Here is a 16,607-nt window from a genome sequence, read left to right as displayed (position 1 = left end):
TCGTGGATTCCCGAATCGCGTTACACTGTACATCATCGTCCACTACTGACCAACACATGTGTCTGACCCGCTGAATATTTGATTAAAGGGAGCCAGTACGTTATATTGAACGGCGAGTGTTCAGCAGAAACGAAAGTGACATCGCGTAATACGACACCTAATAATCTGTGTACATAAAGCCCCTGCCACTTAGGATCCCTAATATTGGCACGAAATACCCTCCGCCATACACTGTGTGGTATCTTGCAGACGATAAATGTATTTTTGTTTCTTTGATGGTGTTTTCTCGTGTCTCACACTAACGTCCCTCACTATCTGTGGAGGGCAAGTAAACAGGAGTTGTGCGCGTTAAGAGTTTTGCTGCTCTCTGAAGAACCCACAAGAGGCGAGCGGAAACTAGGGGGAAGTAGGGAGCCGTTCAGACGGGTGTGCTGTGCGGCAGTGCTCCCTGTGTGAAATAGTTGAGGCTGCGCAGTCGGTTGCTGCGCGACAGTTACCTTCCTCTCTGCTCCATGCACAGTTGTTTGCCGACATCGACGTGTCGTAAGTGCTTTTGTACTTTCAACGACTTGACACGAGAATTCAAAGATTGATAAATGGATAAAGATAGCACAAACGAAACAAAGTAGCAATGAGATGGCTGACCCCAGCCCTCTTTCCTCTGCTTCTTTTTTTTTTCAGTCTACTGACTGGTTTGATGCGGCCCGCCACGAATTCCTTTCCTGTGCTAACCTCTTCATCTCAGAGTAGCACTTGCAACCTACGTCAATTATTTGCTTGACGTATTCCAATCTCTGTCTTCCTCTACAGTTTTTGCCCTCTACAGCTCCTTCTAGTACCATGGAAGTCATTCCCTCATGTCTTAGCAGATGTCCTATCATCCTGTCCCTTCTCCTTATCAGTGTTTTCCACATATTCCTTTGCTCCCCGATTCTTCGTAGAACCTCCTCATTCCTTACCTTATCAGTTCACCTAATTTTCAACATTCGTCTATAGCACCACATCTCAAATGCTTCGATTCTCTTCTGTTCCGGTTTTCCCACAGTCCATGTTTCACTACCATACAATGTTCTACTCCAGACGTACATCCTCAGAAATTACTTCCTCAAATTAAGGCCGGTATTTCATATTAGTAGACTTCTCTTGGCCAGAAATGCCTTTTTTGCCATAGCGAGTCTGCTTTTGATGTCCTCCTTGCTCCGTCCGTCATTGGTTATTTTACTGCCTAGGTAGCAGAATTCCTTAACTTTATTGACTTCGTGACCATCAATCCTGATGTTAAATTTCTCGCTGTTCTTATTTCTCATTACCTTCGTCTTTCTCCGATTTACTCTCAAACCATACTGTGTACTCATTAGACTGCTCATTCCGTTCAGCAGATCATTTAATTTTTCTTCACTTTCACTCAGGATAGCAATGTCATCAGCGAATCGTATTCATTGATATCCTTTCACCTTGTATTTTAATTCCACTCCTGAACCTTTCTTTTATTTCCATCATTGCTTCCTCGATGTACAGGTTGAAGAGTAGGGGCGAAAGTCTACAGCCTTGTCTTGCACCCTTCTTAATACGAGCACTTCGTTCTTGATCGTCCACTCTTATTATTCCCTCTTGGTTGTTGTACATATTGTATATGACCCGTCTCTCCCTATAGCTTACCCCTACTTTTTTCAGAATCTCGAACAGCTTGCACCATTTTATATTGTCGAACGCTTTTTCCAGGTCGGCAAATTCTATGAAAGTGTCTTTATTTTTCTTTAGCCTTGCTTCCATTATTAGCCGTAACGTCAGAATTGCCTCTCTCGTCCCTTCACGTTTCCTAAAGCCAAACTGATCGTCACCTAGCGCATTCTCAATTTTCTTTTCCATTCTTCTGTATATTATTCTTGTAAGCAGCTTCGATGCATGAGCTGTTAAGCTGATTGTACGATAATTCTTTTCCGAAAGTCAGATGGTATATCGCCAGACTCTATATTCTACACACCAACGTGAATAGTCGTTTTGTTGCCACTTCCCCCAGTGATTTTAGAAATTCTGATGGAATATTATCTATCCCTTCTGCCTTATTTAACCGCAAGTCCTCCAAAGCTCTTTTAAATTCCGATTCTAATACTGGATCCCCTATCTCTTCTAAATCGACTCCTGTTTCTTCTTCTATCACATCAGACAAATCTTCACACTCATAGAGGCTTTCAATGTATTCTTTCCACCTATCTGCTCTCTCCTCTGCATTTAACAGGGGAATTCCCGTTGCACTCTTAATGTTACCACCGTTGCTTTTAATGTCACCAAAGGTTGTTTTGACTTTCCTGTATGCTGAGTCTGTCCTTCCGACAATCATATCTTTTTCGATGTCTTCACGTTTTTCCTGCAGCCATTTCGTCTTAGCTTCCCTGCGCTTCCTATTTATTACACTCCTCAGCGACTTGTATTTCTGTATTCCTGATTTTCCCAGAACATGTTTGTACTTCCTCCTTCAATCAATCAACTGAAGTATTTTTTCTGTTACCTATGGTTTCTTCGCAGCTACCTTCTTTGTATCTATGTTTTCCTTCCCAACTTCTGTGATGGCCCTTTTTAGAGATGTCCATTCCTCTTCAACTGTACTGACTACTGCGCTATTCCTTATTGCTGTATCTATAGCGTTAGAGAACTTCAAAGTGTCTCGTCATTCCTTAGTACTTCCGTATCCCACTTCTTTGCGTATTGATTCTTCCTGACTAATGTCTTGAACTTCAGCCTACTCTTCGTCACTACTATATTGTGATCTGAGTCTATATCTGCACCTGGGTACGCCTTACAATCCAGTATCTGATTTCGGAATCTCTGTCTGACCATGATGTAATCTAATTGAAATCTTCCCGTATCTCCCAGCCTTTTCCAAGTATACCTCCTCCTCTTGTGATTCTTGAACAGGGTATTCGCTATTACTAGCTGAAACTTGTTACAGAACTCAATTAGTCTTTCTCCTCTTTCATTCTTTGTCCCAAGCCCATATTCTCCTGTAACCTTCTCTTCTACTCCTTCCCCTACAACTGCATTCCAGTCGCCCGTGACTATTAGATTTTCGTCCCCCTTTTCATACTGCATTACCCTTTCAATATACTCATACACTTTCTCTATCTGTTCATCTTCAGCTTGCGACGTCGGCATGTATACCTGAACTATCGTTGTCGGTGTTGGTCTGCTGTCGATTCTGATTAGAACAACCCGGTCACTGAACTGTTCACAGTAACACACCCGCCGGCCGCGGTGGTCTCGTGGTTCTAGGCGCGCAGTTCGGAACCGTGCGACTGCTACGGTCGCAGGTTCGAATCCTGCATCGGGCATGGATGTGTGTGCTGTCCTTAGGTTAGTTAGGTTTAAGTAGTTCTAAGTTCTAGGGGACTGATGACCACAGCAGTTGAGTCCCATAGTGCTCAGAGCCAGTAACACACCCTCTGCCCTACCTCCCTATTCATAACGAATCCTACACCTGTTTGTTATACCATTTTCTGCTGCTGTTGATATTACCCGATACTCATCTGACCAGAAATCCTTGTCTTTCTTCCACTTCACTTCACTGACCCCTACTATATCTAGATTGAGCCTTTGCATTTCCATTTTCAGATTTTCTTTCCCTACCACGTTCAAGCTTCTGACATTCCACGCCCCGACTCGTAGAACGTTATCCTTTCGTTGATTATTCAATCTTTTTCTCATGGTAACCTCCCCCTTGGCAGTCCCCTCCCGGAGATCCGAATGGGGGACTATTCCGGAATTTTTTGCCAATGGAGAGATCATCATGACACTTCTTCAATTACAGGCCACATGTCCTGTGGATACACGTTGCGTGTCTTTAATGCATCCTCATGTCGTTGATCATTGCTGATTCTTCCGCCTTTAGGGGCAATTTCCCACCCCTAGGACAAGAGAGTGCTCGAACCTCTATCCGCTCCTCCGCCCTCTTTGACAAGGTGGTTGGCAGAATGAGGCTGACTTCTTATGCCGGAAGTCATCGGCCGCCAATGCTGATTATTTATCAAAATTTAGGCAGTGGCGGGAATCGAACCCGGGACCGAAGACGTTTTGATTATGAATCTAAGACGCTACCCCTAGACCACGGTTACCCAATCGTTAATGGCAACCTATATGTGCACACTTATTTACGTTGTCTTATAATAAACAGACGAGACTACGAAATGATGATAATTCACATAAAGTCCGTGATGCCATTTGTGGAGAGAGTGTTCTTCTTGATGACACCGAAAGAAAAATACGTACTTCCTTGTGCCAAAGCATTTTGCTCTGTTAGAGAAATAAAACTAAATTCACGCGAAAGCCCTGAAGCTTACTTAACCAGAACAAAGTTCATGGGTATTTATTAGGTATCAACAATTTCGTATACAGGGTGATTCTTCCACGGTATACAAACTCTAGGGATTGATCGATGAGAGGATACAGAAGAAAAAAGGTCTAATGGACTTATGTTCGGAAATACATGGTTTCCATGCTAGAGACCATTTATTCAGTCCTACTTTTTTACAGTGACTGGGGTCTACGCGCTGTACCATGCAGCCACAGTTACAGTATGCTTGGTTTCCTCCAAGAGTACTGTCCCTCACACTTCATACCTTAGCGCCCTCACCTGCCATAGTAATTGGTAATGTTGTATCCGATTCACTTCTCTTGCTGACTCACCTTTTTCGGATGTGATACAGCGCTGTACACAATGGTCGCATATCCGAATCGAGAGCTTGCCGAAATGGTGTTTATTTACTGAAAGGCAAATGGCAACGGACGGCGGGCAGCAGGGTCGTATCAGGAGACATATTCCCGCCGACATCTACTGCGGCATTCAACGTTTACAACAGCGTTTCGCCGTTGGTCTGAGACAGGGCCGTTTCAGAAAGCAGGAAATCACGAAGGACGTACCAGAACTGTTCGGACACCAGACTTGGGGGGGGGGGGGGGGGGGAGAGAGAGTGATTAATACTGTGGAAAGCTAAAGCCGCCTCACTACCAGGCAATTGACCAACCTGTACAGGGTAAGCGAGAAGACCGTGTGCAACATTCCCCATGATAATTGCTACTACCCTTATCACTTACAGCTTGTACAGAGCTTATAAGGCCACCTTTAGGCGGAGCGGTATCTTCAACTTTTATAACAGTCATCTGTGGGATAGTATGCATAAACCCCATGGTATGGTGACAGCGAATCATCAGCATCGGTGCATCCGGAATGTGTGAGCCGGGATAATTGGCGATCGTAATTTGAGACCAGTGCTCCTTGGAAGTCGCCTAACAGGCTGAAACTATCGGCATTTCTTGCGGATGAATTTGCCTCCGCTGCTGGAAGAACTGCCATTGATGATTCGAAGGATTATGTGGCTGCTACATGATGGTTCTCCAGCCCACTCCTCCGTTAACGTCCAGACGCATTTCAGTCGTGTCTTCCTGGTCGATGAATCAGACGAGGGGATCCAGTTGCGTGGCCTGCTCGTTCTCCAGATCTTAACCCGTGCGATTTCTGGTTATGGGGCCATCTCAGAAGTATGCTACGTGCAGAGCCCAGTCCAGATGTGGAGACAGTGGAGCCTTTGACACACCTGGCATGCAGTATGGTCGATGTGAACGTGTGAGACAGAAAATGCTACGGCGCATACACGCATGCGTTAAGGCACATGGAAACCATTTTCAACACATACTGTAACTGCGGCTGCACCGGCCGGCCAGTGTGACCCCGGCGGTTCTAGGCGCTACAGTCTGAAACCGGGCGACCGCTCCGGTCGCAGGTTCGAATCCTGCCTCGGGCATGGATGTGTGTGATGTCCTTAGGTTAATTAGGTTTAAGTAGTTCTAAGTTCTAGGGGACTGATGATCTCAGATGTTAAGTCCCGTAGTGCTCAGAGCCGTTTGTGATTGCACGGTATTAGACCACAGTCTCTGTAACATTGTATGATTGAATAAATGGTCTCTAGCATCGAAACGAAGCATTTCCGGACATACGTTCATTAGACCTTTCTTGTTCCATATCCTCTCATCGATCAATCCCTAGTGTTTGTGTATGGTTGAAAAAAATCACCCTGAATAACATTCTTTAGTGGTTTACCTTTTTCTTGATTTCTTTTAGGTTACTTACCAGATTTTATCAAAAGACAAATGGAAGTTCGAATCCTCTTTCTCCTTATTTTCAATATTTAAGAAGAAATTCTCCATTAACTTTCATTACGTTATACACTCATGCTCATAAATTAAGGATAATTGGAGAATGTGGTGCCACACAACGTAGCACTACACAAAACTGGCGCTAATAGCATAGGCACATAGGGAACACACATGACACAGAACTGTAAGTCCACGGTGTTGGTGATAAGTTGAGAAAACCGTCCCGCAACACATGTGCTACAAAACGCCACTGTTCACTGCGCATGTACCCCGACTTCAAGAAGGGATATGATCACCATACACACGTACACAGGCCTCACAACTGGTTGGCACTCTCTGGATCAGGTGGTCGAGCACCTGCTGGGGTGTAGCCTCCCATTCTTGCACCAGTGCCTGTCGGAGCTCCTGAAGTGTCCTAGGGGTTTGAAGACGTGCAGCGATCCGTCGACGGAGAGCATCCCAGAGGTGCTGGATGGGGTTTAGGTCTGGAGAACAGGCAGGCCACTCCATTCGCCTGATATCTTCTGTTTCAAGGTACTCCTCCACGATGGCAGCTCGGTGGGGCCGTGCGTTATCATCCATCAGGAGGAAGGTGGGACCCACGTCCCGATGCACCTTACCTGTTACAGTTTCTCTGTCAAAGACATGGAGGGGTGTACGTGCACCAATCATAATCCCATCCCACACCATCAAACCACGACCTCCATACAGGTCTCTTTCAAGGACATTCAGGGGTTGGTATCTGGTTCCTGGCTCAAGCCAGATGAAAACCCGGCAAGAATCACTGTTCAGACTATACCTGGACTCGTCCATGAACATAACCTGGGACCACTGTTCCAATGACCATGTACTGTGTTCTTGACACGAGGCTTTACAGGCTCTCCTGTGACCAGGGGTCAGTGAAATGCACCTTGCAGGTCTCCGCACGAATAAACAATGTCTGTTCAGTCGTCTGTAGACTGTGTGTCTGGAGAAAACTGTTCTAGTGGCTGTCGTAAGGTCCCAAGCAAGTCTACCTGCAGTGCTCCGTGGCCGTCTGCGGGCACTGATGGTGAGATATCGGTCTTCTTGTGGTGTTATACATTGTCGACGTCGCGTACTGTAGCGCCTGGATACGTTTCCTATCTGCTGGAATCGTTGCCATAATCTTGACATCACACTTTGTGGCACACGGGGGGCCCGTGCTACGACCTGCTGATTTTGACCAGCCTCCAGTCGCCCTAGTATTCTACCCCCCATAACGTCATCAATACGTGTTCCTTGAGCCATTTTCAACACACAGTCACCATTAGCACGTCTGAAAACTTCTGCACACTTAATCGCTGCACCGTACTCTGACATGCACCAACACACCTCTGGGTATGTGGACCGCTGCCAGCGCCACCGTGCGACGACTGCAGGTCAAATGCACCGCATGGTCATACCCCGAGGTGATTTAAACCCGCAAACCTCCCACCATAGCGTTGTTTCACCATGTATCAGCATTATCCGTAATTTATGAGCATGAGTATATATTAATATTCTGTTGTTCTATATCTCATCTCCCTTAAACCTTATTATATCTACAGCGTAGCGTATTGAAATTAAAGATGTGCTTTCGTCGATAGCGACAAAATTTTACTTAACTCTTTATTTCTCTATTACCCACAACAATATTTATTTCGAAGTAGTGGATGCTAGTACACGCACATCTTGTGGGACTACGTGGGCTCTCTTCTGTATCGACGCTTTCTTGCATTTCAGCTCCAGGACACAAAGTACAAGGCGATTGACCTGTCCTCGTCCTACTCGTTCCTGCAGCAGCTAAACAAAACAGTGTTGGCCGACACGTGGCCGATGAAACTGGCTGAGGCGTACCACGAGCTGGGGGTCTTTTGCTGCACCGATGAGCTCAAAAACCAGGCTCTACAGGACTGGCTAAAGTAAGTGGCTAGTTCATGCCATATAGCCTAATGTGCAGTTCACATGTCGCGTAAGTACTAACACAGTATGGTGAGAATAATGAAATTGTTTGCGGAATACATTCCCAACGAGAAAATGTAGTACTAGCTTCGTAAGCAACACATACGAACACCGACAATAATATTTTGAAAGAAGTCTAGCAAGTAACGTATTGATAGCCCTGATGAGCACGGTCCACTGAAAACTGTCAGAGTAGGTCAGAGAGGCTCATCACCGATCAGCCGCAAAAGATGAACGGTGTTTTATTTACTACAACTACCAAGCGCCATTTGGAACAAACATGATGCTACGTAATTACGTACTGAAACAGCGGAAGATCAATTTGCATTCGTTGCCTTCAAGTTATGTCAAACAGCAAATGAAACTAGCGCGTCTTCTAGGTCTACTTAACTTCACGTGGGCTCCCGAGGCCCACCGCACGGCGTCCATGGAGACGAGGCGCTCGCCGGAGCTTAAGTCTTGGTTGTGACTTAATACCTATGTACTGCATTTTTAAAATGTGACTACGCCTATTCAGGCTGTTTTAGTTTTACTTCTACACCATGCCCACGTAGACATATTATAGAGTCACGTATATCTTCTGAAGAAGTCTCAATTACTTGGGCTGAAACCTATGTAAAGGTTGGTTTCATTACCGCAATCGAGGTTGATAGTTTCTTATATATTAGATTATCACGATTGCTGACTGGGCTGCAATGTCGAAAGTACTAAAATGTCTTAACCGCAACAGCGACAGACAAATCGACACTAACAGTCGCTAACGTCCTAGCCACAGTGAAACCCTAACACGAATCACAGCAAAATATCTCTTACATAGTTATAATGAACGAAACGCACCTCACAAATCGATAACGAAGCACATAGTGAAGCCGGCCGGAGTGGCCGAGCGGTTCTAGGCGCTTCGGTCTGGAACCGCGCGACCGCTACGGTCGCAGGTTCGAATCCTGCCTCGGGCATGGATGTGTGTGATGTCCTTAGGTTAGTTAGGTTTAAGTAGTTCCAAGTTCTAGGGGACTGATGACCTCAGATGTTAAGTCCCATAGTGATCAGAGCCATTTGAACCATTTTGAACCACATAGTGAAAAAAATTAAGAATTACTGCACTAGGCATATTCAAAATTATTTCGGCAGATACTGCCGGAGTACCTGACGGAAATCACGGGATCGCGATATATACATTTAGAGATGGCGGTAGTATCGCGTATAAAAGGTATAAATTGGCAGTGCATTGCAATGAGGCGATTCGTGTGGAAACGTTTCCGACGTGATAAGGACAACACGACGGAGACTAATAGACTTTGAACGCGGAATAGTAGCCGGAGCTAGAAGCATGGGACATTCCATTTCGGAAATCGTTAGGAAATTCAATATTCCGAGATTCACTGGGTCAGTAGTGTGCCGAGAGTACCAAATTTCAGGCATTGCCTCTTATCATGGACAACGCAGTGGCCGACGCCTTCACCTAACGACCGAGGGCAGCGGTGTTTGCGTACAGTTAATTTTGCTGGCAAACAAGCGACACTGAGTGAAACAACCGCAGAAATCAATGTGAGACGTACGACGAACGTATCCTTTAGGACAGTGCGGCGAAATCTGGCGTTAATGGTCTATGGAAGCAGACGACCGACGCGAGTGCCTTTGCCGACAGCACGGCATCACCTGCAGAGCGTCTCCTGACCTCATCACCATATCGGTTGGACCCTAGAGGACTGGAAAATCGTGTCCTGATCAGGAGAATCTCGATTTCAGTTAAGAGCTGATGGTAGGGTTCGAGTGTGGTGCAAACACTTCGAAGCCACCTAAGTGTTCAACAAGGCACTGTTCAAGCTGGTGGTGGCTCCATGATGGTATGGACTGTGCTTACATGCAATCGACTGGGTCCTCTGGTCCAAATGAACCGATCACTGACTGGAAGTGGTTATCTTCGGCTACTTGAAGACAATTTATGGACTTCATGTTCCCAAACAACGATGGAATTTGGATGGATAACAATGTCACCTTGCCACAAGTGTTCACAATTGGTTTGAAGAACATTATGGGCAGTTCGAGCGAACGATTTGGCCACCAAGATCGCCGGACATGAACCATTTCGAACATTTATAGGCACAAAATCCTGCTCTAGCAACACTTTCGCAGACTGGACTGCTGTAGAGGCAACATAGCTCAATATTTCTGCATGGGCCATCCAATGACTTGAGTCCATGCCACGTCTAGTTGCTGCACTACGCCGGGAAAAATAAGGTCCGAAACGATTTAGGAGGTATCCCGTAATGTTTGTCATCTCAGTATATAACTGTACATATTATGTTCATATATACAGGGTGCGTCACCTAACATTACCGCTGGATATATTTCGTAAACCACATCAAATACTGACGAATCGATTTCACAGACCTAACGTGAGGAGAGGGGCTAGTGTAATTGGTTAATACAAACAACAAAAAAATGCACGGAAGTATTTTTTAACACAAACCTATGTTTTTTTAAATAGAACCCCGTTAGTTTTGTTAGCACATCTGAATATATAAGCAAATACGTAATCAGTGTCGTTTGTTGCATTGTAAAATGTTAATTACATCCGGAGATATTGTATCCTAGAGTTGACGCTTGAGTACCACTCCTCCGCTGTTCGATTGTGTGTATCGGAGAGCACCGAATTACGTAGGGATCCAAAGGGAACGGTGATGGACCTTAGGTACAGAAGAGACTGGAACAGCACCTTACGTCCACATGCTAACACCTTTTTATTGGTCTTTTTCACTGACGCACATGTACATTACAATGAGGGGTGAGGTACACGTACACACGTGGTTTCCGTTTTCAATTACGGAGTGGAATGGTGTGTCCCGACATATCAGGCCAATAGATGTTCAATGTGGTGGCCATCATTTGCTGCACACAATTGCAATCTCTGGCGTAATGAATGTCATACAAGCCGCAGTACATCTGGTGTAATGTCGCCGCAGGCTGCCACAATACGTTGTTTCATATCCTCTGGGGTTGAAGGCACATCACGGTACACATTCTCCTTTAACGTACCCCACAGAAAGAAGTCCAGAGGTGTAAGATCAGGAGAACGGGCTGGCCAATTCATGCGTCCTCCACGTCCTATGAAACGCCCGTCGAACATCCTGTCAAGGGTCAGCCTAGTGTTAATTGAGGAATGTGCAGGTGCACCATCATGCCGATACCACATACGTCGACGCGTTTCCAGTGGGACATTTTCGAGCAACGTTGGCAGATCATTCTGTAGAAACGCGATGCATGTTGCAGCTGTTTGGGCCCCTGCAATGAAGTGAGGACCAATGAGGTGGTCGCCAATGATTCCGCACCATACATTTACAGTCCACGGTCGCTGTCGCTCTACCTGTCTGAGCCAGCGACGATTGTCCACGGACCAGTAATGCATGTTCCGTAGATTCACTGCCCCGTGGTTTGTGAATCCCGCTTCATCGGTAAACAGGTACAACTGCAACACATTTTCTGTTAATGCCCATTGACAGAATTGCACTCGATCATTAAAGTCATCACCATGTAATTGCTGATGTAGCGACACATGAAACGGGTGAAAGCGGTGACGATGCAGTATGCGCATGACACTACTTTGACTCAGTCAACCGGCTCTCGCTATGTCCCGTGTACTCATGTGTGGGTTCATGGCAACAGCAGCTAACACACCAACTGCACCCGCTTCTCCTGTGACGGGCCTGTTACGGACCCGTTTGCGTGCTACGACCATACCTGTAGCATGCAGTTGGCGGTAGATGTTTTGCAATGTCCGGGTACCGTTCTGCATACACCCTGCAGGCTTCAGCTGCATTTCGTCGACACTCGCCGTAGATGAGTATCATCTCCGCCTTTTCAGAGTTCGAATACACCATGGTCACAGTTCCTACAACACTACACTATCACAGACGTCTGGTAACACGGTGCACTACAGTTGGTCTGCGTGCGGAGACGAATGCAGAATAACAATAGCAGCAAGCGCTACATGCGGACACTGCGATAGCTAGACGAAACCACGACAGTGCACTACAGCCACACTCGTAAACACGGTCGTCATCGTAAACATGTCCCTGCAGATGCTGTTCGCCGACCGTGGCCCGTGTTTGTTACAATACGCAACTGAACGTCGGAGGTTTCAAGCGTCAACTTTAGGTTACAATATCTCCGGATGTAATTAACATTTTACAATGCAACAAACGGCACTGATTACGTATTTGTTTATACGTTCAGATGTGCTAACGAAACTAACGTGGTTCCATTTAAAAAAACGTAGGTTTGTGTTAAAAAACATACTTCTGTGCACTTTTGTATGGTTTGTATTAAACAATTACACTAGCTCCTCTCGTCACGTTCGGTCTGTGGAATCGGTTCGTCAGTATTTGATGTGGTTTACGAAATATATCCAGCGGTAACGTTAGGTGAGTCACCCTGTATATACGTCAACCTGAACTTCTCAAATCTCCGACCTTAAATTAGCACAGTCCTCATGGTACTCAGATCAAATGTGCTCCAAAGGAGAGTGAGAGTAAAGTGTTTGGTTTTATTTTTTTTTCAGCTTTCATTCAAAAATAGCTGAGAAACGTGCCATTGTCTGTGTATCCACTTATTCCAACCTTCTATCAGTCCATTTCCTCCTGCCCACTCTCTCCATCCATCTCTCCTCCCTTCTCTCTCAATCTTTTCGCCCTGTCTATCAGCTACCACTCTCCCTCTCTCTGTCCACCTCCTCCACCCCACTTTCTGTCCATTTTCTCCTCACCGCTCTCTGTCCATCTCCTCCTCGTCCCTCGCAGTTCGAAATTTGGACACATGCACATAGTTCACCACAAAAAAGGCGTCGTGTGAATCCACCTTGTGTTTTTCAGAATTTTCAAGAACAGCACTAGGTCATTCCATCCATGACTCTCATCCTGTCACCTTTTTCCATCTTCCCCTCTTTTGACGAATCCTGTTGGTGTGTGCCAAGGTCCTTTTTTATTGCAGCAAATTAGAAGAGCTATGTGCCATATTATTTTTACCTGTTTTTTTATTTTTACCTGTTTTATTATTGTTATTTTTATGTCACACAATTATGCTGGAGCAATGCTTCACGAGCATCGAACCCCCAGGGCGCTCACCATTCTTTGTCGGGTTTGTACGGCAACAACAGGGCCCTAGCCTTTGAAACAGCTTTTTTTCCCTTTTGTGCTATTCTTTTTCCCCTCCCTTGGGGAACATGTCTGGGATATTATTGGGAATGCTCTACATTCTGTCACTGTCGTACAAATATTCTCACGTTTGTTTTTCACTCTTTTTTTCCTTTCGTTGTTTCCTTTCACCTCTGGTTCCTCCGCTTCGATGTTTGAGGGTCTTCTTTTTTCTTCTTCCTCACTGTGTGCTCCTGAAGGCTGGCCCACGCGTCTGACGCGTAACGGGTGACTGGGTAACGCATAATTCCCAGCCCTGGGTCGACAGGTAGGATTCGCACATACCCCCTGGTACAGGCCAGGCCCAGGGAGGGGTGATTGCCGCTCAGGCTGTACCCTTCCAAAACGGCCGATTGGTACCTCTGTCAGGTGTTCGGCAGGTGTGTCCCGAGGTGTGAACAATCACCTAAGTTGGGTGCGCCTCCATGTGAAGGGGGCCCCCAGTTGGAAGGAGCACGCCATCGGAGACGCTGGCAATCGCAGGGTATTTCCTCACGATGAGTCAGTCGTCTTCCCACTCAATGTCTACAAAACGTAAACGTAATGAGGCCTAATGATTCAAAGACTCTTCCCACTGCACCACTGTTCCTCATGGTCTCACGTGCTGAAGACGGTCAGTCCTTCACCATGGCAAATTCGATTATTATTCAGAAAGGTGTTGATGCAGTTGCTGGCCCTGTGAAATCCTGCTCTCGTTAATGGAATGGCAATTTGCTTTTGGAGACCACTTTTGATTCAGGAGCACAAAACCTGCTTGCTGCCTCGCTTCTCCACGGTTACACTGTTGATGTTGAGGCCCATAGAACTTCGAATTCTTCACATGGTGTAATTTACACCAGGCTGTTCGACAGTCTATCCAAGGGCGAAATCCAATCTTATCTCTCTGATCAGGTTGTCATTGCCATCCATGCCGTAATTAAAAAGGTAAATTCCTCCTTAGTGCCCACCCACACACTCTTTTTCACCTTTGATAGGGTTCTGCTTCCGTCCTAGATAAAAGCAGGCTACGAAATTCACAGTCTGGCCGTACATTACGAACCCGATGCGCTGCTGTCAGTGTCATCGTTTCAACAACACTAGAATGTCTTGTCAACACCCAGCCAAATGTGTAACATGTGGTAGGGATGCACACACGAGGGTGATTGTCCACATTTTCCTCCCTGCTGTATCAACTGCAATGGCAGCCATGTCGCCTCCTCTTGGTATTGTCCCATGTATCTTTATGAGCGGGCTGTCCAAGAGATTCGGGTAAAGGAAAAAGTGCCTTAACCAGTAGCTCACAAATTACTGGCTAGTTTCAAACCCTGTGTTCTCCCATCTGGCACCTATAATTCTGTTCTTGTTACCCCTGATTCCATGAAGGACATGGTCATGTAGACATGCGACCTCAAATTCAGCTCTGAGGTTGTGAAATCGCCAAGTGTCAAGGTAGCATCGCCATCCCCCCATCCATCTGTACCACAAACGGAAAATGTCGCTTCAAGGGGCGAAGCCACCAGCTACACAACCAGTAGGAAGGAAAGGACAGGAGGAGGACTCCCGTGAAGACTTCCGCCGTCCCTCCAGCCAAACAACACCCAAGTCTTCCTCTAACTGTAAAGTCCACCAAAGGCAAACGGTCTTCTCCTTCGCCAACTCGGAGATCCTCTGCAATGGTGACGCCATGTGGTACTTTAGTGCGGCCAGCCTCTGTCTCGCTGGTGGTCTCCACAGACCAGCTGCACAAGCAATCCGATGCTTCTGTGGGCCCCATGGAACAGGATGCTCCTTCTTCTGTGCTCTGTAGTAGCGACTCTACACTGGCTGTCGCTTGGTGGCCGCCGGGTTGACACCCCTACATCTCTTCCTCCTCATGACTGTCCTCCAGTGGAACGTTCACAGCCTTCAGTCCCACAAAGAGGATTTGCTGCTGCTTGTAGCATCACAGCATCGCCATGCACTCTGCCCGTAGGAAACGAAATTGCATCCTCACGACCACTTTGATTCGTTTTGACCTTCCCCCTGAGGTCTGCATTTCATCTCATGGGGATGTCATGCTGCTCATTCGAGATGACATTCATATTCAGCCCATCTCCCTGACTACCTGTCTTCAAGCTGATGCAGTTCGCCTTTTCCTTCCCCACCTGACTTTTTCTCTCTCTACCATTTATGTACCTCCGTCAGTCCATCAGCTTATTGGGCAGCTTCCTCCCCCTTTTTTGCTGCTTGGTGACTTTAATGCACATCATCCTCTTTGGGTTCTCCCAGGACCTGTCAGAGAGGTGCCCTCTTGGCTGACCAACTTAACCTCTTCCGGCTTGACACTGGAGCACCCACTTTCCTTTCTGACTCCTCGCCCAATTATCCCCATTTTGGACCTACCTATTTGCACTTCCCATTGTGTCAATGCCTCCAGCTGCATAGAGGTTTTACGCTGAAGAGCCAAACATACTGTTACACCTGCCTAACATCATGTAGGGCCCCGTGGACACACAGAAGTGCCACAACACGACGTGGCATGGACTCGAATAATGTCTGAAGTAGTGCTGGAGCAAACTGACACCATGAATCCTGAAAGGCTGTCCATAAATGCGTAAGAGTACGAGGGAGTGGAGATCTCTACTGAACAACATGTAGCAAGGCATCCCAGATATGCTCAGTAATGCTCATGTATGGGGACTCTGGTGGCCAGCAAAAGTGTTTAAACTCAGAGAAGTGTTCCTGGAGTAACTCTGTAACAATTCTGGACGTATGGGTTGCCGCATTTTCTTGCTGGAATTGCCGAAGACGGACATGAATGGATGCAGGTGATCAGACAAGATGCTTACATACAGTCGTATCTAGAAGTATCAGGGGTCCCACACCACTCCAACTGCACATGTCCCACACCACTACAGAGCCTCCACCAGCTTGAACAGTCCCCTGCTGACAAGCAGGGTCCATGGATTGATGAGGCTGTATCCATACCCGTGCACGTCTACCCGTTCGACACAATCGTCTGAACAGGCACATTGTTCTAAGTCATCAACAGTCCAATGTCGGTGGTGACGAGCTCAGGCGAGGCGTAAAGCTTCGTGTCGTGCAGTCATCTAGGGTACACGAGTGGGCCTTTGGCTCCGAAAGCCCATATCGATGATGTTTCGTTGAATGGTTCATACGCTGACATTTGTTGATGGCCCAGCAATGGAATCTGTAGCCATTTGCCTGCTGTCAGGCTGAACGATTCTCTTCAGTCGTCATTGGTTCCATTCTTGCAGGATCTTTTCCCGGCTGCAGCGATGTTGGAGATTTTATGTTTTACCAGATTCCTGATATTGATGGTGCACT

General features: G+C 46.4%; 1 protein-coding gene across 2 annotated transcripts in view; it reads left to right on the top strand.

The window, feature by feature from the left end:
- LOC124804897 (UDP-glycosyltransferase UGT5-like) overlaps nt 1-16,607 on the top strand; it is a 170,540-nt gene that overhangs the window by 77,566 nt on the left and 76,367 nt on the right. For both annotated transcript variants that reach the window (XM_047265269.1, XM_047265270.1), the window contains exon 3: nt 7,891-8,069. In XM_047265269.1, coding sequence (XP_047121225.1) covers nt 7,891-8,069 — 179 coding nt within the window. The remainder of the gene's footprint in view (nt 1-7,890; nt 8,070-16,607) is intronic.

The sequence above is a fragment of the Schistocerca piceifrons genome, chromosome 7, assembly GCF_021461385.2.
Source record: "Schistocerca piceifrons isolate TAMUIC-IGC-003096 chromosome 7, iqSchPice1.1, whole genome shotgun sequence".
NCBI lineage: Eukaryota > Metazoa > Arthropoda > Insecta > Orthoptera > Acrididae > Schistocerca > Schistocerca piceifrons.
This window is presented reverse-complemented; position numbering and strand designations above follow the sequence as displayed.